The sequence below is a fragment of the Triturus cristatus genome, chromosome 2_1 (assembly GCF_964204655.1).
Source record: "Triturus cristatus chromosome 2_1, aTriCri1.1, whole genome shotgun sequence".
NCBI classification, from domain to species: domain Eukaryota; kingdom Metazoa; phylum Chordata; class Amphibia; order Caudata; family Salamandridae; genus Triturus; species Triturus cristatus.
In genome coordinates, this window is record NC_140581.1 from 686,836,417 (window position 1) to 686,863,623 (window position 27,207).

A 27,207-nucleotide genomic window follows, 5' to 3' on the forward strand; every position below is an offset into this window, starting at 1 on the left:
TTTTTTGCGGTTGCAAAGGAGTTTTAGGACTGTTTGCGACCGCAAAACACATGTGGCCATGTACAAAACCTATTTTGTGAGTAGCTAATCAATTAGCGTCTTGCAAAATAGGGTTATCGACTCGCTATCAGGAAGGAGCGTGCCAAGGGCGTCCCTTCCTAATAGCAAGTCCTGAACCCATGTATGAATGTTTTGCGACCGCAATTGCGGTTGCAAAACACTTGCAGTTTACCACCCTTCTCAGAAGGGTGGTAAGGCACTCTCAAATGGGAAAGGGTCCACAGGGGACCCCTTCCCCTTTGGGAATGCATACACAATTATTTGTTAAGGGCAGGCAGTGGTTCCAAGGACGCCTGCCTGCCCTTAAAAAATGAAACGCAAAAGTTAAATTTGTATTTTTTAAATGCATCCTGATTTCCTTTAAGGAAAACGGGCTTCATTTGAAAAAAAAAATGGCCACCATCCCTGGGAGTGCTAGCCATTCCCAATGGGGTGGCAAATTGTGACAGCCTCATTAATATTCATGTGGCATGCAATTTGCGACCCCATTGGGAATCGCAGACAGTGTCTTAGACACTGTTGTACATAGCAGTTTGCGACTCGCAAAATTCAACTCGCAATTTGTCGTAATTTGCGAGTCGCAAAATGCTGTGGTCATACATCTGGCCCCTAAATGTTTACCTTTGCTCACCCTGTGGTAGTGTGGCACAGAGCAGTCAGGCTAAACTAAAGAGGCAATGTGTAAAGTATTTGTGCACACAGACAGTTACACATTGACAATACTACAAAAGCACTCCACACCAGTTTAGAAAATAGCCAATATCTCTCTGAGTAAAATAAGACCAAAACAATAAAAATCCAGCATACACAAGTCAAGTTATGAATTTTGCACAATTTAATTAAAGGGCAGTGCTCGCAAATCAATAGCTCCAACTAGGGCTAACTGGTCGCTCTTGACTGTGGCAAATCCAAAAGTTCAATCCATCAGCAATGGAACGCAGGCCGGATACAGGAGTCACGCAGGCCCTCTGACAGTACCTTGGATGCGTCGAAGCTTGGGACGATATTTTGAGCAAAGAAAGGGATGTGCCACTGTCTGAGGCAATGCATTGTTTCTGAAGTCGGGCAACGTCGTTGATGTGTCGATGTCAAGAGCCCTGTGCATTGGGCTGATGTCGAACAGCTGGGCTGTTGGCGATGGGTTGATACACAGCTTCGTAGGGCCGGGAATGAGCCAGGGACGGTGCATTGCAGACGCCGTCGATGCAGTGTCCAAGACTTGTGCAGCAGCGGTGAGGTTGAGGCGCAGCGTCTGCACAGTCGTGGCTGCGTAGTCAGTCAAGGTTGTTGCGTTGCGCAAGCGACGAGCGGTGCCACGTCTTCGGTGCAGGCAGCGTCAATGCTTCGATATCGCAGGAAATTGCACTGGTTCTGATCGGCGCGCCGGAGTCAATGCATTGGTCTCTGGTTGCTGCACCAGACACTCGCTTCTGAGGGCCCAGGACTGGATTTGACACCACTTGGAAGAGCAGGACTCGCAACAAAGGAGCCCAATTGTTGGTGGCAAGATGCCAGTAAAGCCTTTGATTTCCCTGAGACTTTAGGAACAGCAGGCAAGCCTAGCAAGTCCTTGGAGAACCTTTAGAGATGCAGGATGTAGCTAGTCAAATCCAGTCCTCTTAGTCCCTCTTCGTTTAGCTGTGAAAGCTCTGCCACAACGCCATGCTCTGAGGCATCAGTCTGCACCACAAATTATTGGGAGAAGTCAGGAGCCTTGTCCATGGGTGCCGTGCACATGGCCTCCCTCTGGGAGTCAAAGGCGGTCTGGAACGCCTCTGTCAAGATCACCTGACATGGCTGCTTCTTGGAAGTAAGCTCTGTCAAGGGGGCAACAATGGTGCCCTATCCCTTAATGAATCTTCTAGAATATGCAGTGGGGCATAAGAAGACTCTCACTTCTGTTTGGGTTGTGGGGAGTGCCCATGCCAGAATGGTGTCAATTTTTGGTTGTAGGGGCTGCACATTGCCGCCCCCCTACTTTGTATCCCAAGTAAACCATAGAACCCTACCCTATCTTGCACTTACTTACCTTGATAGATAGGCCTGCACTCTGCAGGACCTGCAGCACTTCTTCGCAGTGGTGTAAATGGTCCTCCCAACTAGAGCTGAAGACTGAAATGTTGTCAAGGTATGCAGCACTGAAGTTCTCCAACCCAGCCAGGACCTGATTGAGTTCTTCAATCCAAAAGGCATGACACGGAACTGGTAGTGCCCTTCTGTCATTGAGAATGCTGACTGCTCTTGTGCTCCCTCGGTCAAGGCAATCTGCTACTACCCAGACGTTAAATTAGATGTGTTGAGCCACTTGGCTGCTCCAAGCTAATCAATGAGCTCATCAGCTCTTGGTGACTGCATTGAGCCCAGGGTAGTTCACACAGAACCGGAGTTTGGGTGTGGCACCGTGGGAGCAACCTTGGGGACCAAAACCACTGGGCTAGACCAATGACTGTTGGAGGGCTCAATAACTCCTAACTCCAGCATCTTAGAGACTTCCTCATTGATGCTGGCCCTCGCTCTGTCAGACAACCTGTAAGTGTTATGTTTCAGGTATGCTACCCCTAGTATCCACATCATGAGTGTACCAATGGGTGACTCTTGGGGTGAGTAAGAACAGAGATGCTAACTGTCCCTGCACCTGGCGACAGTCTTTCTGTTGCTCTTGAGTCAAAATAGAGGAGAGACTCTCACCCTCTACTGACCCATCCTGCTCTTTGAAAGATAGGCGGTCGGGGAGGGGTTCACTCTCCTTTTCCACCCCATCATCAGTGAACAAGAGCATGGTCAACTCAGACCTCTCAAAGTGTGGTTTGAGGTGGTTCATGTGCATGACCCTCAAAGGGTTCCTAGGAGCCTGCAGGTCCACCAGGTAGATGACGTCACTCGTGCGCTGCTATACCTCAAATGGGCCGGACCACTCGTCTTGCAGAGCACAGGGCTCCACGGGGGTCCATTACCCACACCTTTTGACCAGGATGAAACTCAACCAGGGTAGTATTCTGGTCATACCAGTATTTCATGTCCTTTAGGCTAGCTTAAGGGCATGTCCTTAAGACGTTGCAGTCTGGATGACCAACATCTGCCTGAAGCTCAACTCCGAGAAGACAGAAGTCCTTGTCCTTGGAACCACCCCTTCAGCATGGGACAGCACCTGGTGGCCGACCGCCCTTGGAAGCCCACCTACCCCCTCAGACCATGCCAAAAATCTCGGCATCGTACTCGACTCATCGCTCTCCATGAACTGACAGGTCAACACCATCACATTCAGCTTCTTCAACACCTTCTGCATCCTCCGCAAGACCTTCAAATGGATCCCCCTGAGTCAAGGAAGACAGTCACCCACGCACTCATCACCAGCAGACTGGACTATGGAAACGCGCTCTACGCCGGCATCAACAAGTCCCTACTCCGCAAACTCCAGACAATACAGAACACCACAGCCAGACTTGTCCTCTGCATCCCCCGGCACGAACATATCAGCCAACACCTACAAAGACTCCACAGGCTCCCCGTGGAGAAAAGAGTCACCTTCAAAATCCTCACTCACGTCTACAAATGCCTACACAACAACGGACCCAAATACCTCAATGACCGAATCAACTTCCACGTACCCAAAAGAAACCTCCGATCTCCCAACCTCGCACTGGCCGAAACTCCACGCACCCACAGAGCCAGAGTAGGTGGAAGATCCTTCTCTCACATTGCAGCCAAGACCTGGAACAAACTACCGGCAGACATCAGACGCGCCCCCTCCCTGAACACCTTTAGGAAGGCCCTCTAGACCTGGCTCTTCGGCTAAACAGATCTGCCACACCCCCCCCCCCCCCCCCCCCCCCCATGCCCCCTTCAGAGCCTTGAGACCCTCTCGGGTGAGTAGCACGCTTACAATTCCTCTGATTGATTGATTGATTGATTGATTGATTAGCTTCCAGATTCTCCTAGGTGAGTTTTTCGGAAGTGTGCTGTCTGTTTGTAAAAAGCCAGCATGTAGCTGAATACATCCTGGGGTGGCTTCCTGGGAGCTTGCTCCCAACCCTCCTTCACCAAACTGAGAGGTTCTCTCACAGGGTGCCAGCACAGAGGTTCAGAAGGGCTGAAGCCAACCTCCTTCTGTGGCAGGAGAACATCCCACTTGCATCTCATGAGTTCGAATAGACCCACTCTCATGCCTTTGAGGGTACGGTTGAATCTCTCAACCAACCCTATTGGTTTGGGGGTGGTCATGAGTGGAGAATTTGTAGGTTACCCCACACTCTTTCCACATGGCCTTCATGTACATTGACATGAAACTGGTACCATGGTCAGATACCACCTCCTTGGGGAAACTCTCTCAGGTAAAGATCCCATTAGTGCCCTGGCCACTGCAGGCGCCGTCACTGTCCTCGGAGGGATAGCTTCCGGTTACAGGCTTGCACTGTCCACCAAGACCAGGACAAACGTTTTGCCCATGGCTTTCTTGGGATCCAGAGGCCCCACAATGTCAGTGTCCACCCACTCGAGAGGGGTGCTCATGACAGGGATGGGTTGCAGTGGGCTTTGCATTTCACCTCTGTCTTACCTCTCGCCTCGCAGGTAGGAGAGGCCCTGCAGAAACAGTCTGAGGCCTTCCTCATCTGAGGCCAATAAAAGTGGGTGACAAGCCTGTCAAAGCTCTTTTCTTGCCCCAAATGACCTGCCAGTGGCACATCAGGAGCCAGTCCCAGTAGGAAGGTTCTGAAGCGCAACGGTACCACCAACACACAGGCTGCACCAGGCTCAGGAACCTTAGGCTCACTATACAGGAGACCATTCTCCCAGTAGATCAGGCGTTTGCCAGAGGCGTCACCAGCTGCCTGGGCCTCTGCCTCCTGCCGAATACCCACAAGAGTAGGGCACTCTTTCCACACCGCACAGAACTCCTCCCTGGAGAGACCTCCGTCTTGCTGCCAATTTGTCTGCTCAGACAGGTTCCTCACTTCGGCCGCTTCTTCCGTTATAGGTTCTGTTGCATCCTCCTCAGAGTCAACCTCATCTTGGACAGTGGAAATTTGAGGATCAGGTCTTCTACACCCCTTGCCATTCCTATTCTTGGCAGGTACCTGGGCCACACTTTCAAGCTCCAGGTCCTTCTGATCAACCTCTCGTGCTGTCATGGACCTTGTGGCCAGGCATATCCTTTCAGGCACCCCAAAGTCCTCAAGTGCGTGACTTGAGCGCTACCTCCTTACAGATGGTGTGCTCTAGGTCATTTGCCCAGCAGACAATCCACATGCATGGACAGACTCACAGCTACCCTCAAGGAACCTGACCCCATCCTACATTCAAAGCCATTAAACACTGACTCACTGTTGCTCACAGCATCAACTTGGTGAACCACATTGGAGACTACCTGCTTTGAAGACACCAGATTACACCAGACGTTTTTCATGCTCGCTTCTGTGTCTGTGAAAGCCTACACCCTTTGCCCATTAATAGTAACCCACTGCTTAAACTTCTTAATATTGTCAGGTATGAGGGTTCTCTGTACCATGTCACTGTCACCCAGGGACACTAGGGCAATCTCAGCTGTATCCCCACCACTAGCTGAGACCAACTCCTTTCCGAGCACGACACCAGCCATCCCAAGTGACTGCCCACCGGTGGGGGGCTCTGTCCGCCTAAGATACTTGGGACCCCACCTTGAAATGTCCTTCCTGATTACATTCAAAACACTTCAGAGGTCCCTCCCCCGCAGGCTTAACCTGGAGGGAACCATTTGTTCTTTTCAGTAGTGGGTTGGGAAACCTGACCCTGTGAACTAGTTCGGGCCTTTGGATAACTCCTTACTTTTGTTTTTGTCTCACCCCCACCACTCCTCCCCTTGCTTCTTTTTTATTTTTATTTAATAATTTATTTTTTAATTCATCCTTGTGCATATATAATACACCAGTATTAATAAGTAAGATCAACAACATTAAACAGAGAATACACATATAAGTTAATCGATATTGCAATTAATAAAGTATTAAGTGCCAATAAATACACATAAAATCTGACAGCAACTCGTATCATTAAATATCAACTGCATGAACTTGTACCTTTATTAAAATACCTCATAAAAAAAAGTGTGAATGCCTAAGGATAAAAATATAAAGTCTATCCAGAAAGGGGAGTCTTAAAAAGAAAAGAAAAAAAACCGCTTGTGGTTACCCTTCTTAAAGGGGTCTCAGCCCTGCCACCCTATTTGTGACTGAAGACCACTTTTACTTCTAATGTCCTCTGAGCTTATACAAACTGATCTCCATATTACATGTAGCCATGAATCTAGATCTCCACATTTCAAAAGTTGGAGGTACAGGTTTCAGCCAATCTGACACAATGCAGAGTTGTGTTGATCCTGTGGCAGTAAAGATCAAATAATATTTCTTTCCTGACTGTCACATTCTGTTTGGTGCTATCTGCCAGTCCTAAAAGCATCAATGACGAAGTGAGAGATATCCGCCGGTTAGTGATATAACTTAAAAATTCCTCCCAATTCATTTATCAGAGATAGGGCATGAAAAAACATATGTAGAATTTCTGCTTGATCTGAGCTGCAGTGTTTTCACTGTCCGTCAGAATCACTTCCCAATTTTGACATTTTGGCCGGTATATAGTATAGATTAAAAACGGTCTTAAAAACTAGCTCTTTTCACTCGCTGTTTACAAACCATTTCACATACTTCCAAAGACTCCTGGAGACATACTCCTTCCCTTCCTAGCCTAGTGCCCACTTAGAATCCTGGGCATCTAAATCATCCTTTTGAGTCTGCATCAAGAATTCATATATAGTGCCTATTTGATATCTTTGTCTAGCTGCCTCGATTATTGGAATCCTCTCTATTGATTTTAATTCATTCTTCTTTTTAAAAAGAAAATCACGAATCTGTAAAACTTTGAAAAATTCCCCCTTCGGTACCCCAAACGATTCCGGCAGCTCCATAATAGAACAAAGCTGAGTTTCTTTATAGAAATACCCTATTGATCTAATACTCTTCTTTCACCACCATCACTATATCTTGAGCTATAGTTGGCAGGAAAGGCGAAGCAGAGGTAGGTGTATAAAAATTTGTTTTTCAAAAATACCTAAACGTTGCTTAAGCTATGTGCATACCTTATGAGCTGCTTTCATTACTTTGAATCTTGTTTTCTTATAATAGCTTGGCGCTAATATTCTCATTAGACAACCTTGCGCTTCAGTTCCAAGCTCCATTTAATAAATCGTTGGTGATTCTGAAGCCCCGGTCCCACCTGTTTCGCCTGTCCGCAATATCCACACGTGTTGCATCATGCAAGCCCAATAATATGAGCTAAAATTGGGGAGCAAGCATCCTATTCAATATCTTGGTAAGGTCACATATTTTACTGCTCTTCTTGGCTTTTGGTGTCCCCAAAGAAAGGTTATACGGATCGGTCCTAACTTCGACAACCAGCATTTGCTGATCTCTCATGTAATAGTCCTAAAAACATTTAAAAATAAAACTTTAGGTAAAAATTCATTTTTATTACATTACACCTCCCAACTAATGAGAAGTGTAATTTGTCTGTTCTATCCAGGTCTCTTTTAATCTTCTCTAATGTTGGAGAAATGTTTCTCTCCACTAACATATCCAATTCTGATCTAATTCCAACTCCCAAGTAAGTTGCCTCTGAGACCCTCCGTTTATCTATAAAGTCTGCTCCGTCCATACACATGACCTGTGTTTTGACCTCTTCTTATATCCAGAAGAAATTTCAAATTGTTGTGCAAGTCTTTCAATCTCAATCTGGGCAGTAGTAAGGTCTGGTGTCACAACAACCACATCATCTTCAGATGCACACACTCTATATTCTACCTGATTGTGAAATATAGATTTAATACCCGGACTCCCCTCCAGCCCAGCCAAAAATTGATCAATATACAGTGCAAATAATAAAGGGGAACAAGGACAGCCCTGCCTTGTTCCCCTTGTGATATGTATACTCTCAGATTCCAGACCTATTGCTCATACTCTAGCGGTCAGAGACTTATATAGAGCTTTAATAGCCCCTATGAATCCCATACCAAACCCTTTCCATTCCAGGAATGACCTTAAAAAACCTCAAGAGACTCAATCAAATGCCTTTTTGGTGTCTAATAAAATCAGCCCGAGGTGGTTTTATGGGCTTCAGCCAGATCAAATAGCGTAATCGCTTACCTAATATGGTCTTCTGTACCCCGTCTGGGGATAAATCCATGTTGCCTGTATGAAACTAAAGCTTATAACTCTGCCCAGTCTTTTTACCAGCACCTTAGCATAGATCTTTCCATCACAGTGTAACAGTGATATTGGTCTGAATGACTTGGGAAGCAAGGGAGGCTTGGCTTTCTTCTGAAAGATCACTGTTTGCAACCTCCCATTAAGGATGGGTCCACCCTTGTGCTTCTTGAAATGTTACCAGCATATCCTGCTGTAATTCCTGAAATAAATGTTTTTAGAAATTCCAGTGGAAGGGCATCCGGGCTGGCAGCTTTCCCTATAGCCAGAGATTTGTTGGCTTGAGAGATCTCCTCCAAAGAGATTGGGAAATCTAGGACTGCTTGATCATCTTTATTTATGATAGACCTTTCTAAGCCCTGAAGGAAGGTACCATATCCTTCTTCTGGAGTTTCTAGATCCTCAAAGTACAAAGCTTTATAAAACTCTTAAAAAACTTTAATAATTTCTGGCGGAGTTTCAACAGTTCTTCCACCTGGCCCATTTTAGCCATTATTCCTCTTCTTTCCTCCTTCTGCCTAATCCTTTTAGCTAGTAATCTAACCGTTGCCTCCCCATACTCATAACATTCTGCCCTGTACGTGCTATATTTCACTGCCAGCTCTTTACTAAAATGCTGATTGATTTGAGCTTTCCACGTAGATATTTCCTGTTGTTCTTTTTTACTATCATGTCCCCTGATTAATTTCAAGGTCATTTTCTCTTCTGCTAGGGACATCTGTCTAAGCAGCTCCTGAATCTCCATCTGCTATGATTTATGTAGATGTCAACCAAAGCAAAGTGTCTCCACTCTAACTCCTGCCTTTAGGGCATCCTATACCATCCCTATTTCAGCGGTTCCCCTGTTGGTTTCCATAAATTGCTCTATCCAGGATTTCATTTGCTCCAGATATGGTGCATCCATCAACAATTACTTGACATCTGTAAGGACCACCAGGTCTAAAGAATCCTGCTATAGGACTCTCAAGAATCAGTGGATTATGATCTGATAATATCCTGGGAAGTTAGTCTCTCTTAGCCTCTGCAGCCATGTCTTGGAGACAAAGAAATAATCAAGGTATTCCAATTTGGTATGAGGGGTGGAATAGTCTGTGAAGCAAGGATCAGGGGCCCTCTTTATTCCACAGATCTACTAGGTCACGATCTACCCCAAACTGCTGGAGAGCATTAAAGACTTTGGTTTCCTACTCACATAATTCTACTCACAAATTTGCTTGTTATTCGCCTCTAAATGGATATTTAGATCCCCACAGAGAACTGCCGAAAGAGGCCATAGGGCAAATTCCATGTTTAAAATCTCAAAAATGCTGGCTTCTTCGATGTTGGATCCATAAATTGTACACAGCGTGAATGGGGCTAAACCCATATTATATTGTACAATTATCCAGTGACCCAACCTGTCAACTAATCAACGCCCAAACGAACAATAGCTTTTTGCCAACACTGCAACGCCCGTGATGTGATCTCCTGCTGTGTACAGGCTAAAAGAGTTAGACCTAGCTCTTTTAAAAGCTCCTGCTTTCCCTAGGGAATATGAGTTTCCTGTACACACACTACATTTGACTACATTACTCTCCGACCAAGAGCCACTCTATTTCTTTTTTTCTATCATTGAGACCACAGATGTTAATTGTACAAATTCGTACCTTCTGCTCCATTCGTGTGTGTTCCCCGACCTATTCTTGCTACCAAAATCATCTTATATTTTTCTTCTCTAACTACCCCATCACCCCGCCCACCACATTGCTGCTGAAACCTATGTTCCTAAGCCCATTTGACTTATCTTGTAAGGACTTTTGGCCTAGAATACCCCGGCCAGATCTGTTACCATTATAGAATTCATTACATATTGTTTTCCCAGACTGTCTTATATGCACATTTTTATAGGTATCTCTGCTGTCTTGCTTATCCTGCATTATATCTCCGTCCTAATCCACCACCCAGTTCCAGAGCCCCCCCCCTCCACATCCTCCCAAAAACCCATTCCTCCCCTCCTATACAACCCACCCCAACCCTTCCTACTCCCAGAGGCTATAGGCCCAGTTGGGTCCATTCATGATGGTATGCACTGCCTCCCACCCAGGCCCCACCTTCATTCAACTTACTTCATCCTTGAGCCTTAACTCTAACCCCATAACCATTTCATACTATAATGTATACTAGCTCTAATCTTACTCTGGCATTTTAACATAATTTATACGGTGCTCAGCTTGTCAAATAAAAATCCCTTGCTTTAAATTCTGACATAAAGAAATGAACAATATCCTTCACAATCACTTTCAATTTGGCCGGATTCAATTAATAGGCCTGCGCCTCTTTAGATTGAAACAGTGATATCATTTGACTTAAACTCCATCTTCTTTCCATCGTGACATGGCAATAGTCTGGCCTGACCGAGCCAAATTGTAGGGAGCTTGACAGCAAAATGTTGCTTAAATAAATCAGTACTACTCTGTTTCAAGGCTCCTTGCTCCCCTTGATTTTGCTTAAACAGGAACCTATGACCTCTCTGCACTTCAGCATCCCAGTTCCAGCTATAAAGTTCTGGGAAGGCTGCTTTTAATGATGACTCTACAGACCTCTCCCCCTTCCACCCCTTACGGGATGCCTGAAACTCTCAAGTTGTTCCTACGAAGTCTATTTTCAAAGTCCTTGATTTGCCATTGCATATCAGTGGCTTGAGTTTCCAACATTGCAGTTGCTTCCTTCTGTACCAACAAATCGCTGTTTATTGTTGAAATTCTATTTTCTGCTTCACCAATTCACTATTTCTGTGCATGATTTTGCGTCTCTGTGAATGGCACCCTCCATTTTCCGGCATGCAGATTGTGTTTTCCAGTTCTTTGCTCTCGCCTCGTTCCAATGTATCATAATATTTTATTAAATTATGTCTGGTGAAATAGTTTCTGGAGTCTTGTGCATGAAATCCCTCCCATCCAGCAAAGCTGCCTCCAAACTAGGAGTGCAGGGGCAGTCCCACAGCAAATCCTTTGATTTGGCTTCATCTTGATTGTCTTTCATGTTTTTTTACCTTCTTGACAGTGCTAGCAGCATCGAAACCTGTAGCATCTATTTGGTGGGGTTTGGCTGTCCTCCAGACTACTCACATCGCTCAGCATGCTGCACCAAGAGTTCTCCCTGGAACACTGCCATAATGAGTCTGAGTCTTGTTCCCCTAGAGGCCCAAGTGGTTGGATAATGAAAAAAATGTGTCCCCTTGTGCCTGCTCAGCTATTGCCTGAAGTTGTTCTGCTGTATCAGCACTTTGTTGCTTCTTGACAGAAACTCCACTTTTGTTTTACTCTACTGAGTATCATTAGTAATTCTAGATTCTACAGCCCATCCTCAATCCCCTTCTCCACGATGCCTTCTCCCACCATTGAAGTCTGGGGGGTGTGGGGGGGGGGGGGGGGTCTTGCATTATCATGGATACTACTGTTGCAACAGACTTAGCCAAAACCTCTGCACATCTCTCTACTGTTACTGCAGTCATTACATCATGTTTGGTACTCACGTCCTGTGTGTCACTCGGTTGAGGATGAGGTTCCAAAGCTCCACTTTTTTTAAATCACTTCAGGGGTTCCAGTTGAGGTTTTAGCTGTGATATCCACATTAGGGAAGGATTTCTTTAGAAACTTCACCATCAAGCTTGTTGACTTTGTTGCTGCAGTTTTCTTTATGCCCCCGCATCTGTAGGCGACACTGCACCATCATACATTTTTTCCGATGTATTCTGCCCCCGAAGGCTCTTGCGGACTTTGGCAACATTTCCAATATTCCACCCTGCTCACAACCCTGAGAACTAACAGCCAGGCTCCATGTTCGGCCAGTGTTACACACCTTGCTGCCTCAGAGACCGCGGAGAGCACAGCGGCCAGCCTCCTACCATTCTCTAGCTCCAGCTGGAGTCAGGACAGCCTTCTGAGAGGAGCCCAGAGCAGGAAGAGTATGGAACGGCCATGCTCCCACACCGGAATCATCCTCCCACCTCCCCTTTCTTCTGCTTTGGACCCTGCCCACCTTTGGCTGATCTCCCTCAGATACCTTGTTGTGGACCCTGGTGCGGACCCATCGGTCTGCCTCCCTAGCAAGCTCCCTGGGGTTAGCGAGCTTACTATCAATCCAGTGCTGGTGCAGCTCTGTAGAACAAAGACTAAGCATGTGCTCTTGTGTAATCGAATTGTACAGCCCAGTATAATCTGTCACATCACTGCCCTTCACTCAACTGTCCAGTGCCTTGCAAAAAGAATCCCATAATCCACGCAGGTCTATGGGAAAATGTTCACACTGTCCCCTAAACTAAGGTCTGTACTTCTCTGGAGTCAAACTATATTTCCTGGTAAGGGCCTCCTTCATGGTGGGATACCTCATTTTATCCCCCCCCCCCCCCCACAAGGGTCAGTAAGGTGTTCCTCTCTTCAGTTAGGATATACTTCCACAAACATGCCCCCCAATTCCCCTTCGGGACCTTGTGCATTTGCAAAACTATCTCGTAGTCCTCAAACCAACAATCTATGTCTTCTCCCACTCCATAATCAGGCACCAGTCCCTTGGGTCTGTGTGCTCTGTTCTCAGAGGACACTGAAAATATGCTGTCACCATTGGTGCTGGACTCAGCCCTATTGGCTTTCAAATCTAGCTCTCTCAAGCTCGGCTCCTGAGCTAAAATCATTTTCTTCTTAACTAATCTCTTTTTCTCCATATCCAGTTTGATTTTTGCAAGCTCCAACTTGAGCTTCCTTTCTTCCTGCCTGTCCTCCAGCTCCTCTGCAGTCATGCCTTTAGAGGAAAATACTGCTGCCTGCTCTGGAGGGAGCCCTCTCACCATTCAGGCTGGCCTCTCGCCCCACAGGCAGTCCTGGATTTTCCAACAACTCCAAATGCAGACTTTGCTCCTCATCATCCACAACATCATCCCCATCCTCTTGGTTCAGAGTTGTGTCCCAGGCTGCTAACCAGGCCCTCAGCTCCTTTTACAGCTACTCTTTTTTTATTAAGGTCTTAATCCCTGTAGAAACGTTTGAGCTGGGTCACCATGTAGGTTTCCAACTTCTCCTGCTCAAACTCCACTGCTGCAGGTGCAGCTTCTGACTGTCCAGATTGAGACATGACTGTTGCAAAAACGCAAAACGTCACCAAAGAGAACAATAAAAATGTTTTCATATTGCTATGTAATGGTCTAAAAAAGGAAGTAGTGTACACCAATCACTGTATGCAATACACAAATGCAAGGCCTATCCAACCATTGCCACCAGTGTTAGAAATTGGGTTGCTGGTTGGCAGAGGTGCACATCCTGTCTAAGCAGGAACCACAACCCTAGTCAGGGTAAGTGTAGTACACACTAAACTTTACCTGTGCTCACCCTCTGGTAGCTTGGCATAGAGCAGTCTGGCTAATCTAAAGAGGCAATGTGTAGAGTATTTGTGTGCACACACACACAATAACACAGTGATAATACCACAAAAACACTCCAGTTTGGGAAAATAGCCAATATTTATTGGAGTAAAACAAGACCAAAACAATAAAAATCTAACATACACAAGTCAAGTTATGAATTTTGCAAGATTAAATCAAAATGCAAAGCTTAAAAATGTGTAGCTCCAACTGGGGCTGGATACAGGAGTCACGCAGACCCATTGATAGTACCTTGGGTGCATTGGTGCTCAGTCGATGCGTTGAGGAAAGGAGGGGATGCGTTGCTGTCGAAGGCGATGTGTCATTTCCGAAGTCGAGCAACATAGTTGATGTGTCCATGTCAATAACACGGTGTGTCTGGCTGATGCGTCGATGTTGAACCGCTGGGCTGTAGGTGAGACGTTGGAGCACAGCCGCGCAAGGCCGAGAATGAGTGTGGGATTGTGCATCGCAGACCCAGTTATGCAGTGTCTGGGATTTGTGCAGCAGCAGTGTAATAAGTCGAGGTCATTGTATTGTGCAGCCGGTGAGTGGTGCCACGTCTTTGGTGCAGGCAGCGTTGACATCGTAAGGAAATGCGCCGGTTCTGATCAATGCGTCTGTGTCGACGCGTTGGCTTCTTGGGTTGCAGCACCAAACTCTCACTTCAAGGGCCCAGGACTAGATTTTGCACCACTTGGAAGATCAGTATTTACAGCAGAGGAACCCAAACTTGGTAGCAGGTTGCAGGAGTCTTCTTTGATATCCCTTAGACATCAGAAACAGGAGGCAAGCCCAACAAGCCTTTGGCAAACCTTTAGAGTTGCAGGATGTAGAGAATTGCGATGTCGTCTCACTCCCAGGCAAGAAGTAGCAGGCAGCAGGCCAACACAGAAAACCAAGCAGCCAAGTAAGAAAATGCAAACTTTCTAAAAATTGCATTTTCAGACCTGTAATTTAAAAACCAGCTTCACTAAAAGATGTGTTTTGGAATTGCCAGTCTAGAGGTCCCAAACAAACTCTTCCTATCTTTTCCTAATTGGTAGTTACAAATGTTACAAGGCAGCTCCAATGTTAACTTATGGAAGAGATGGGCGTGGCAGGAGTGAGATACGAATTCAAGAGTATTTCACTACTAGTACATGTAAAATTGAAAAGTGCATGTCCTACCTTGTAAGTACACTGCACCCTGCCCCTGGGCTGTTCAGTACCTACTCTAGGGGTGGCATGTGTGTAATAAAAAAGAAGGTTTAGGCCTGACAATTAGGTTAACTTGTCAGGTCGAGATGGCAGTTTAAACTGCTCACACAGGCTCTGCTGTGGAGGCCTGAGACACGTTTGAAGGGTTACTCCTGAGGGTGGTGCAATCGGTGCTGCAGGCCACCAGTAGCATTTGATTTACAGGCCCTTGGCACATATAGTGAACTGTACTAGGGACTTATCAGTAAATCAAATACGTCAGCTAGGAGAAACCAAATGGCATTACATTTTAGACACACAGCATGTGCACTTTAGCACCGGTCAGCAGGGAAAGTGCACAGAGTCCTAAAGCCAGCAAAAACGAAGTTATGCACACAGTCAAAACATGTGGTCAGAAAGCAAAAAGTCAGGGGGAAACCATTCCAAAAGATGCCAGGCCTAACAATCGTGGTCTTAGTTCCTTGAACACAACCCATCTTAAAGATTTATAGAAATAGTTCTCATCTCAATAGGATAGAGGTTTTCCCAAATTAGCTAGAGCCCGAAACTGAAAGGCCAGAGGAGCAATGTTTAAATCTTTAAACTTTGCTTGGTCATGAGTATGCAACTAGTGTAGTTCTCAAAGTCCCTTAGAATATTATTGAATCTGAATATACCCATTAACAACCCAGCAGCCCCATTCTGGATTATTTGTAGCTATTAAATTATGTATTATGGCATGCATTACCATCATCAATAGGAAATTGTGACACGCCAATTACCGGTGAAAGACTAGATCTGAAAAGGGCAGTTTTTCGAAGTTACAGTAGTGTTAAAAGATGCACTGGATACTGCTTTGACCTGTAGAGCAAGCATTAATCTTAACGTCTTGTTTGCCTAGACATTTGAGATTGGGTCAGTGCCGTTCCCACCTGGCATATATGTTGAATTCTGCAGCTCAACCTGTCACCACAACCACCTCGGTTTTATCTGAGTTGATCATTGTGCAGTATGTGTACATTACCCATCCTTGGCCACCTGATATTGTGGAAAGATTGTTGGAGGGAACTCTGGGCACTGATCCATTCAGAGCTTGGTGCAGTTGTATCGTCATTTGTATAAAGTCGTAGGCACACGAGAAGATGAGTCGGGTGTTGGACTTCACATGCATTGTGAAATAAAATAAAGAGTGATATGCCTGTAGGACACTGTAGGTAAGTGGAATCTTGGAAAAGAAAAAGGTTAAAAGTGACAATACTTTCATTTTATTGGCTAGGACGAACATCCGTACACGTACTATTAAAAACGTGAAACAGTGTAGTAGGTACAAAGCATTTATTTCTGTGGTTAATAAGCAACTGGCTCCCCTTAGAACCCAGAAGTGTTATCAAAATTACGTACATAGACCACAAAGCCAAGCAAAGGAGTCCCCAAGATGCCTGGCTCAAAAATGCTCCCTTCGGATGTAGCTTAACCCTACGAAATATGGAATCCTTAAAGAACCACCCAAGCTCAAGAAACCAAGATCGCTTGCTCCTTCTCTGAAAAAAAACATCCGAAAATCCCTCACGCAATATGCATAAACGCGTGCTTTGAGACCTTAAAAATGACCTGATACCGGGATTGTTCCAGCAGCACCTCCAAAAATAATACCATAAGCCGAGGCTCGCAGTTTACATTGATTGTTAATCCCGAAATGAAATATTTTGCGCCTACAATGAATGTTGTAACCTGGGCAAGTAATCTGTGCACGTAAAGGGTGTCAAGTATTTTGTGTAAAGTCTGGAAAGTCACCCAGACAAGTTACATTTAATCATGTGGCGTTTGTTCATGTTTATTCCTCATATTGGGTCTCTGCATTATTGCCAAACACGTTATCTTTGATTCATTTTAATTGCTATTTATAACTTTCAGAGGAGTGATTTTAAATGGTAAATTATTGCATGCCATCATTATAGCTATACTAGGCATGTGTACTCAGTATATTTAAAAATATGTGAAATCTTTTATATCTGTGGCGAAAAGTTCAATTAATTTTGCTGTTTAACGAACTGAAATATGAAAAAGGGTCCTTTTCTCCTTTGATATGTCAGTTGCTATTTGCTAGGTAAATGACTCTTAAATGTGGATCATTTAAGGATGTCTTCTGAACAAATTTGTTGATTACAAATAGATACCTTTTTCTTTTTCATGCCAGGTTTTGATGTGTCCTGAACACGAAATGGAAAAGGTTAATATGTATTGTGAAATATGCAGAAGACCCGTTTGTCATCTCTGTAAGTTAGGAGGAGCACATGCAAACCACAGAGTGACAACAATGAGCAGTGCCTACAAAACTTTAAAGGTAAGCAACACTTCTATTTGGCCTGTTCTTTTTGCATTTTTAATATTCAGGCATCCATCAGTTCTCAATTTGTATTTGCCTAATTACATTTTTTCTTCACAATTAAAATTGCATGAATAATAAGGAAAAAAGAATTGCTTGAAGAAAGATAATTTCACTATTGTTTTTTTTTTTTTTTTTTTTAAATAAAGGCGAAATTTAAAACCAGTGAGAGAAATGGAGTCACTTTAAAAAAAAGTTTTATAGAGGTTTTGTATTGAGAAAACAACAGTAATAACATAAGGAATTATCAACATAAGGCTTCATTACATGAAAGGAGAGAGTGGGAGAAGGAGAAGGAGAAAGGGGAGACAGAGAGAGAGAGAAAGGAAGAAAAAGAAAGAAAGAAAAAGACTGAAAAGAGTACGGTAATGGCCGCTCCTGCAAGCGTAGGTGTGTATATAGTCTGTAGTGAGAGCAACAATGCTCTAAGCAGAGAACTACCAAATTAGCGAATATGACGCATGTGCAGTCCCCACATGTTGATGCTACCTAATCATAACTGGGTGAGAACTGTGGTAAACAGAGTGAGGAGGAGGTGCATTGATATCCATCAAATGAACAGTTCTAGGGTCCAAGAGGAATAGACAGAGCTGTTGGTGTGTGTGTACCATATACCTGGGCTCTTTGGAGGGGAGCCTGTGGGGTGGGGGAGGCACCCGTATCAATGGAAATGGAGTCGTGGTTTAGGGGGGCAGGTCATCATTTCCGGTCACTTGATGAAAATGTTTGAACAGAGTTGCCTAATGTGGGGCTATGGGTCTACGCCTTACTCGCCGAACCTCCTGATAACAGAGTGCATCCTCCGCCGCACCCCATCTGTGTATCGCTCCCCTCCACGCCTCAACTGGAGGGGCATAGGGTGAGTGCAAACGAAGCGTGATCGTGTGTTTAGCAAGGGCCAAAGCTAGGGCGCAAACCGCATCCACATTTTGTGTTTTTTCTTGCATTGGAAAAAGCCTAAGGAACATGCTTCCCCGGTGCTGATATCTGGGAGTTCCATGACCTCTTGCAACATGGTTTGAACGGTGTACCAGTAGTCTTGAAGGGCTGGGCATGTCCATAACATGTGCATAAGGGTCGCATCCGGGGCGCAGGAGAAGGGACACTCAGCTGAGGTCTCTGGGAAGTAGCGATGCAGTTGTGTGGGTGGTTAAGCACGCTCAATGCAATATGAAAAATTGTATGTTTTTCAACTGTGAGTTTTGGGATACTTTCTTTGGGAACTCTAGTGCTCTCTCCCACTCCCGGTCATGAAGCACCCTCTCAAACTCGTTCTCCCATTTATGACGAAGTGTGTCTATGGGAGTAGCCATCAACTTGTGAATGACTTTGTACAACCAGGTGATAAGGTGACATCCAGGGCCCATGGTTAATATGGTCTAGATTACCGGTTGGGTCCTGGGTTCTCTGCCTGTGAGATCCCAGAGCATTTGGCAGGTGTGGTTGAGTCGCCTATACAGGAGAAACTGCCCTGCTGGGAGACCTCTGTCTGCAATCATCTGATCGAACGTGGGAAGCTGGCTCTCCTCGAAGAGGTCACCCACCTCAAGTAGCGAATGATCCGTCCATGTCTGCAGTTCCCTCGCAGTTTAATATCCGCCACCATGCGGAAAGCCTATCAGGGGCAAATTGGGGACATAGATCAGGGCCCCCGCAAGAGACGATGTATCTTAGCCATACAAGTCTTTGCCACAGCCCCTTGTAGGGGCCAAGAGGAGGAGGGTAGTGCCCCTGGGAGAAGCAGGCGCCGGAGAGGTGGTACTGAGAGGTCCCAACCATCTCAGCTGATCTCGGTGTGTAATGCCTGGGCCCTCCAGCGGGATAACCATTGGGCCTATACTGCCAGGAAGTGTGCCTGGAAGGAAGAAGCCCCTAGTCCTCCCCGGTCCACTGGTAGTTGTAGTTTAGTGAGAGCAACTTCTCTGCAACCAGTTGAGGGAGCACAGAAGTGTGTCTAATTCTTTGAAGAAGGAACTAGGTGGTAAAACCAGGTGATTTGTGAAGTAATAGAGAGGATGTGGTAGAACGACCATCTTCGATAGGGCAGTTTTGCCCTTGGGAGCCATTGTAAAGATCACCAGTAGTGTACCTGGGCCATATGCCTGCCAGGGCCCTGCTGAGGTTCCCATCGTAAAGGTCAATGGAAGTATGATAAAGTCATACCGCTAAATAGCGCGTTGCCTTCGGATGCCAGGCGAGGCACATATCACCGAGATACACTTCTGCGGGCCCCTGCTCCCGATTAAGATGGTAAATGGTTGACTTCGCCCAGTTGAGTCGAAGCCCTGCAACAGCGGAAAAATCTGCCAGTATGTCACGTTTGGGTGTAAGGTCAACTGTGATGTCCCTCACATACAGGAGTAGGTCATCCACATAAAGTCAAAACAAGGTAAGAGAGGGGCTCTGTATTCTCAAAAAGGAAATAGAGCACCGACAAACTGTGAAGTAAAAAAATGTTTTCCTTTTCGAATCCAATGTTTGCTAATTCATTCACACATATTATTAGTAACAACTACCAAGATCAGGTATTCACAAAATCACTCATTATAGTGGAACACTTAAATGCAAGGCAACGTCAATTTATAAAAAATCAATTAAATGGTTTATTTGATTCGCAAAGTTTCTTTAACCACAATCAGATCATGAAAAATGCATTAGATTTTTAATAAAACAAAAACACATTAAAAACAAGTTAAATTAAAAAATACTGAATGAGACAAAAACACAAATCAAGGAGATTTTGAAAAAAGACAGTCAATTTGTCATAAGCCAGTTAATTCGGAAACCTTATGGGCAACAATTGAATAAGGGTTAACTTCCTCATTTGACGCAAGTATTGTATGCCCCTTCCAAATTTAACACAACGGAATTGCGTCGACGCGTTTCGGAGGCTATTCGAAGTTTGTGACCTCCTTCTTCAGGACTATTAGAAATGGAATCTCCTTATCCATGAACGATTGCCTGTGCGACCAGCGCACTAGGCTTGCTAATTGGTTTAACTGCGCTCCTGCGGGAATGGTTTTTTCAATTAAGCACTTCCCTGGGCTTTCAAGGTTCTTCGTGGGTGTGGGCAAAGGACATCTTGTTTACTTTCCTCACTGCGTGCTTCTTTGTAGGTCACTTTGTTCCTTATGTTAAACAATTCTGAGCTGTTAGGGATTCTTTTACTGCTCCGGGTACGGCCTCTTTCCTGATTCTGTACGTGGAAGAGGCGTCTAATGTACTGGGAGGTAGTGCGACATGGCATAAAGCTGTTTTGGTCTGAATGAACCAGGTCCGGAAGGATCCGGGCATACTTCTGGCTAATATCTTAACTAAAATATTTTATAGTCTGCACCTGGTATTGTGATGGGTCGATAAGAGGCCAGTTGGGTAGGGTCTCTATCATGTTTGGGAATAGTGAACAAGAGGGACTCGCGGAGCATGTGAGGGAGCTCGCCCTCCTTTAGAGCCAACGTATACATTGCTACCAGCTGCGGCGCTAGAAAGGACGAGAAAGTGTGGTAATACTCTGAGAGCAGGCAGTCTTAGCCCGGGGTTTTGTTCCGGTCGAGGTCTCAGATTGCTTGCTTCACCTCTTCTTTTGTGATATCCCCTTCCACAGAGAGCTGCATGGATGTCGAACTGTGGGGAACAGTGATGGCGTCCAGCAAGTCATCCGCTCGGTTCGATAAAGTGCTCAGAGGTGCTCCATATATGGTGGTGTAATAATCCTAAAAGTCTTGCAGAATATTGGTTTGAGTGCGGAGCAGAGCCCTCGTTCCAACCCCCACCTCAGTAATGGGAAGAGTCATAGAATCTTGTTGTATAAGCCACGGCAAGAGTCTGCTGGGTCTGTCCCCCTTTCGGTGGACCGTAGCAGCATGGGCTGCAAAACTGTAGCACTGCAGACTCTCAAGGAGAGTCCCATACCTGGTCTTTGTGTCTGCCAGTTGTTTAGTTAATGTAGGGTCACCATCCGCTGCCTTACTGAGTGTTGCTAGCTTCCGGTTGACCTAGTCTATGTCCCTCTCTAAAGTCATCTGAACCCTCCGCCATTTGTTTCAATACAGACTTCCCTGACAACTACTTTAAAGGCATTCCACTGCACCGTCCCAGTGAACACTGTATTATGGTTCTCTGCAAAATATTGTTGGATAAAGGTTTTCTGCTCATTCCGGAACACCGGGTCTTCGAGGCAGTAGCATGGCAGTTTCCAGGTAGGAGTGGGCAGCAAGGGGGGTACCCATTGAAGGTCTATGATGTGAGCATTGTGTGCTGATACTAACCGCCCCAAATAGTCTGAGTGTTGTATCACGGGCAGTAGTGCAGGAGAACAGAGGAAGCGATTGAGTCGCACATGTAGGTTGTGCGGGACTGAGTAAAATGAATGAAGTCGGGACGTGGGGTGGCAAAGGCTCCACACATCAATGAGTGCCCAGCGTTGTGCCTAGGATCGGTAGCATTCATACTGTGCGCAGGGTGGGGAGCCCTGCAAGGGGGTGTGAGATCTGTCTAAGGCCATGTCAAGGACGTTATTGTAGCCTCAATCCAACACCCACAGCGGTGTTGTGTAGTGAGCCAGTGGGGCTGAGAGGGTATCCCAAAATGTTCCTTGGTCAGAGTTGGACACATTACACTGCCCAGGAGGACTAGACTGCCGTCAAGGCGGCCTTCTAGTAAGCGCCCCTCCTTGTCTATTATCCTGCTAGTCTCCTGAAAAAGAACCTCAGGTTGGACCCATACCGAGGTCCCTGCGCAAATGCCGAGTACATTGTAGCGCACAGAGTGCCCCTCCAGCGTTGGCATAACTTTTCCAACTCTCCTGGGGAGATGTGTGTCTCTTGCAGAAAAAAAATCTGCACCCGTTGGCTCTTAATGTAGGAGTAGACAGTGTAGTGCTTGCAGGCTGAGTGCATGCAGCGAATTTTTAGGGTGAGGAACTAACTTTTGGGTGAGGAATCTAACGTTCGCATTGGAAGCCATTTATGTGTTTCTATGATGCAGATGCAGCGCACCAGGAGGTCCCGCCCTGCGCCCAGGACCCCAGAGACCAATGCAAAATGCCTGCCATTGTGGGGCGGTTGTGTGGAAGGAAAGAAAAAATGCAGGGTAACAGCGACAACTGGCGAGGTAAATAATCCCAATACCGGGGGCCTACTGCAACAAGCAGTACTCCAAAGAAAGCATATTGAGTGCACCTTAGTGTATCGTGGGGAGAGGCCTATAGTGTATTTTCTGTAGAGCAGCCTAACAGCCCTTCAGTGCCTAAGGTTGCAATCTGCTGGTGGTAGGGTTAAAAAATTCTATCGTTGTGTTTCAAGCACGTACTATTTGCAACTAAGAAAGTCTGCGTATTCCATTGCATAATCTCAGTTTTCTGTTGATTAACAGCATAGCCAGATATTTTACCAAAGCTCTCTAGAGTTTCCCAAATAGCTGGTAGAGACAACTGTAGATGACCCGTAAAAATCATCAAATCATCAGCGTAGAGCCCAATCTTTTTTTCCCAAACATTACATGAAAAAGGGAGTATGTTCCTACATGCTCTTAATTTTAAGGCCAATGGTTCAATGTAAAGATTGAAAAGCAGGGGAGAGAGAGGGCATCCCTGTCTGGTTCCCCTACCGATATTTAATGGGTTAGACAGGTTCCAATTGACCAGCACTCTAGCTATCTTGTTTTTGTAGAAAGCCTTGATTGCTTATTAAAAAAATGTGAGAATCTGCGTATGAACCTAATAATCACTATTAAGAAGTGAAATGGGTCTATACGACTCGCACACCCTCGGGTTCTTATTAGGTTTAAGAAGAATTATGGTGGCAAGATTCCAGGAAGAAGGAAGCTCTTGATTTAAGGTGAAAACTGAGTTAAAAAGCTTAAGCAAGACTAGGGTTAATTCTGCTTTTAGCAGAATGTAGATTTCATTGGGGAGAGCGTCAGGCCCTGCGGCCTTCCCTTTTTTTAGGCTATTTATTGTGTTGTAAACTTCCGCTATAGTTATAGGGACATTTAGATCACTTTTAATTTCTTCATTAAGGGAAGGAAGATCTAAATCCCGAAAGAACACTTTTATCTGATCCTTACTAGGAATTATGGGCCTCATGTAGGTTAATAAAATTTACCGATTCTTAAATACCGAACCGTACCGAATCGGTATTTAAGAATCGGTAAGTTATATGTAGGTAACAATTCGGTAATATTTACCGAATCGGTAACATTCGGTATTCAAGAATCGGAATTTACCGAATCGGTAAATACCGAGGTGGTATTTACCGATTCGGTAAATACCGATTCGGAAAATACCGAATCGGAAAAACGAAATCACATGACTGTTTGAAACAGCCAATCCTGTGCAACCAAACCCCACCCAAGTAGGAAGTGGCCACACCCAGGCAGGTGCACTCAATCAACAGCCTCAGGAGTGGCTGGGAGTGCAGAGGAGAGGCAGGGAGCCAGTGCCTGATTGTTGAGATCAAACTTCACTATGTCCAGCCAGAGGACAGGAGGGGAAAGGAGGCGCAAGGTGAAATTCAGCCCCAAGGAACTCCAGGTGCTAGTGGAGGAGGTGGTGAAGCAGCACCAGAAGCTTTTTGGGAGGCAATCCCTGCAAGTGGCAGAGTGTGAGAAGCGCACTATTTGGCTTATTAAAAAAATGTGAGAATCTGCGTATGAACCTAATAATCACTATTAAGAAGTGAAATGGGTCTATACGACTCGCACACCCTCGGGTTCTTATTAGGTTTAAGAAGAATTATGGTGGCAAGATTCCAGGAAGAAGGAAGCTCTTGATTTAAGGTGACAACTGAGTTAAAAAGCTTAAGCAAGACTAGGGTTAATTCTGCTTTTAGCAGAATGTAGATTTCATTGGGGAGAGCGTCAGGCCCTGCGGCCTTCCCTTTTTTTAGGCTATTTATTGTGTTGTAAACTTCCGCTATAGTTATAGGGACATTTAGATCACTTTTAATTTCTTCATTAAGGGAAGGAAGATCTAAATCCCGAAAGAACACTTTTATCTGATCCTTACTAGGAATTATGGGCCTCATGTAGGTTAATAAAATTTACCGATTCTTAAATACCGAACCGTACCGAATCGGTATTTAAGAATCGGTAAGTTATATGTAGGTAACAATTCGGTAATATTTACCGAATCGGTAACATTCGGTATTCAAGAATCGGAATTTACCGAATCGGTAAATACCGAGGTGGTATTTACCGATTCGGTAAATACCGATTCGGAAAATACCGAATCGGAAAAACGAAATCACATGACTGTTTGAAACAGCCAATCCTGTGCAACCAAACCCCACCCAAGTAGGAAGTGGCCACACCCAGGCAGGTGCACTCAATCAACAGCCTCAGGAGTGGCTGGGAGTGCAGAGGAGAGGCAGGGAGCCAGTGCCTGATTGTTGAGATCAAACTTCACTATGTCCAGCCAGAGGACAGGAGGGGAAAGGAGGCGCAAGGTGAAATTCAGCCCCAAGGAACTCCAGGTGCTAGTGGAGGAGGTGGTGAAGCAGCACCAGAAGCTTTTTGGGAGGCAATCCCTGCAAGTGGCAGAGTGTGAGAAGCGCACTATTTGGCTTATTAAAAAAATGTGAGAATCTGCGTATGAACCTAATAATCACTATTAAGAAGTGAAATGGGTCTATACGACTCGCACACCCTCGGGTTCTTATTAGGTTTAAGAAGAATTATGGTGGCAAGATTCCAGGAAGAAGGAAGCTCTTGATTTAAGGTGAAAACTGAGTTAAAAAGCTTAAGCAAGACTAGGGTTAATTCTGCTTTTAGCAGAATGTAGATTTCATTGGGGAGAGCGTCAGGCCCTGCGGCCTTCCCTTTTTTTAGGCTATTTATTGTGTTGTAAACTTCCGCTATAGTTATAGGGACATTTAGATCACTTTTAATTTCTTCATTAAGGGAAGGAAGATCTAAATCCCGAAAGAACACTTTTATCTGATCCTTACTAGGAATTATGGGCCTCATGTAGGTTAATAAAATTTACCGATTCTTAAATACCGAACCGTACCGAATCGGTATTTAAGAATCGGTAAGTTATATGTAGGTAACAATTCGGTAATATTTACCGAATCGGTAACATTCGGTATTCAAGAATCGGAATTTACCGAATCGGTAAATACCGAGGTGGTATTTACCGATTCGGTAAATACCGATTCGGAAAATACCGAATCGGAAAAACGAAATCACATGACTGTTTGAAACAGCCAATCCTGTGCAACCAAACCCCACCCAAGTAGGAAGTGGCCACACCCAGGCAGGTGCACTCAATCAACAGCCTCAGGAGTGGCTGGGAGTGCAGAGGAGAGGCAGGGAGCCAGTGCCTGATTGTTGAGATCAAACTTCACTATGTCCAGCCAGAGGACAGGAGGGGAAAGGAGGCGCAAGGTGAAATTCAGCCCCAAGGAACTCCAGGTGCTAGTGGAGGAGGTGGTGAAGCAGCACCAGAAGCTTTTTGGGAGGCAATCCCTGCAAGTGGCAGAGTGTGAGAAGCGCACTATTTGGCTGGCAATCCAGGCGCAGGTAAATGCAGTGGGAGTGACCCACAGGGACATTGACGTATTAAAAAAACGCTGGTACGACCTGCGCATCGTGACTAAGAGGAAGATGGGGGACATCCAGAAGGAGGCCAGCCGGACAGGAGGTGGAAGTAACAGGGCACCTGCCCTCACCGAACTGGAGGAGCTGGTGCAGTCGACAATCGAGCACGAGAGTGTCGTGGGCCTTGGGGATGCCGACAGCTCTGCCAGAGCCGCCACCCAACAAGGTAAGAGGAATGCACAGCAATGTAGCCCCCCCTACCCCTATCCCACATCCCCCATTGTGAAATGAGTATCCCACTCCAGTCCATGTGTTACTGCAGACAGGCAATGCATTATGGGAGATGTAGTCAGGGATCCCCCACCATGAACAATGTGTGTACAATGATGCATGGTACACACATTAGCCTAAAGCAGACAGAGGACTATGTGAGAGTGTAACATCAATTTATTGTCAAGCTTGCAATGCATGCCTTCAGGTACACTGAGCTGATGTTGCCTTTCTGTCCACAGACATAACATCGCACAGGACTGCACATGGCACAGGAGAGGGGGCACACCATCAAGCCAGTTCAGCTACGGGCAGCACAAGTTCTGGCCAGAGAGCGTTGCCACAGCCACCATCCCCAGTACCTGAGCCAGCATCACCAGTACCTGAGCCAGCATCCCCAGTACCTGAGCCAGCATCACCACTCATGCTGGAGTCGCCGGCCACATCACCGCCTGCAATAGTGAGGTCGAGGAGGCGTGCTGCTGCCAGGCTGCGCGTGTTACACACATCATCTGATGACAGCAGTGGGCCGGAGCCAAATACTATGCCCCAGGATGGGAGACATACCACTGTGCCCTCCACCTCACAGGGAAAAGACACGCGTGCAGGACGGCGCCGCAGGTTGCGTGAGCAAAGTCCACCACCAATCGATCACAGCCATGGGGTCTTTGGGGGCCTTGAGGCCAACATGTTAAAACAACAGCGCCTGCAAACAAAGGCAGTCATTTCAGTACAGCGGCATGTGCGGGGACTTAGAACCACATTCAAACAAATGGACAGGAACATCTGCGCAATGGCGGCGGGGATAACTGACATGGCAGCGGGCCTGCGGGACGTGTCACAGTCCATGCAGCTGTTGTGCAGCAAGTTGGACGCAGATAGAGCTGCAAGGCGCCGGGAACGGCAGAGGGGAGACAGGCACACCAGGGCACTCAACCGCCTGGCAACTGCAACATCACTACTCTGCCGGCGCTCAGTGAACATGCAGGAGGGCCTGACACACTGCAGCAGCGACGTCACTAGGGGGATGGTGCAGGTCACCAGTGCCCTGGAGGTCCTATTGACCAGTCAGGCGGCCACAAGTGGTGCAGGGGATGCTGCTGAAAGCATGGACACCAGCAGCAGGAGCAGCATCACACCCCCGTCCC

General features: G+C 45.9%; 1 protein-coding gene across 2 annotated transcripts in view; it reads left to right on the forward strand.

The window, feature by feature from the left end:
• The window catches only part of TRIM36 (tripartite motif containing 36), a 640,592-nt gene that overhangs the window by 464,543 nt on the left and 148,842 nt on the right, over positions 1 to 27,207 (forward strand). For both annotated transcript variants that reach the window (XM_085632625.1, XM_085632626.1), the window contains exon 4: positions 17,063 to 17,209. In XM_085632625.1, coding sequence (XP_085488751.1) covers positions 17,063 to 17,209 — 147 coding nt within the window. The remainder of the gene's footprint in view (positions 1 to 17,062; positions 17,210 to 27,207) is intronic.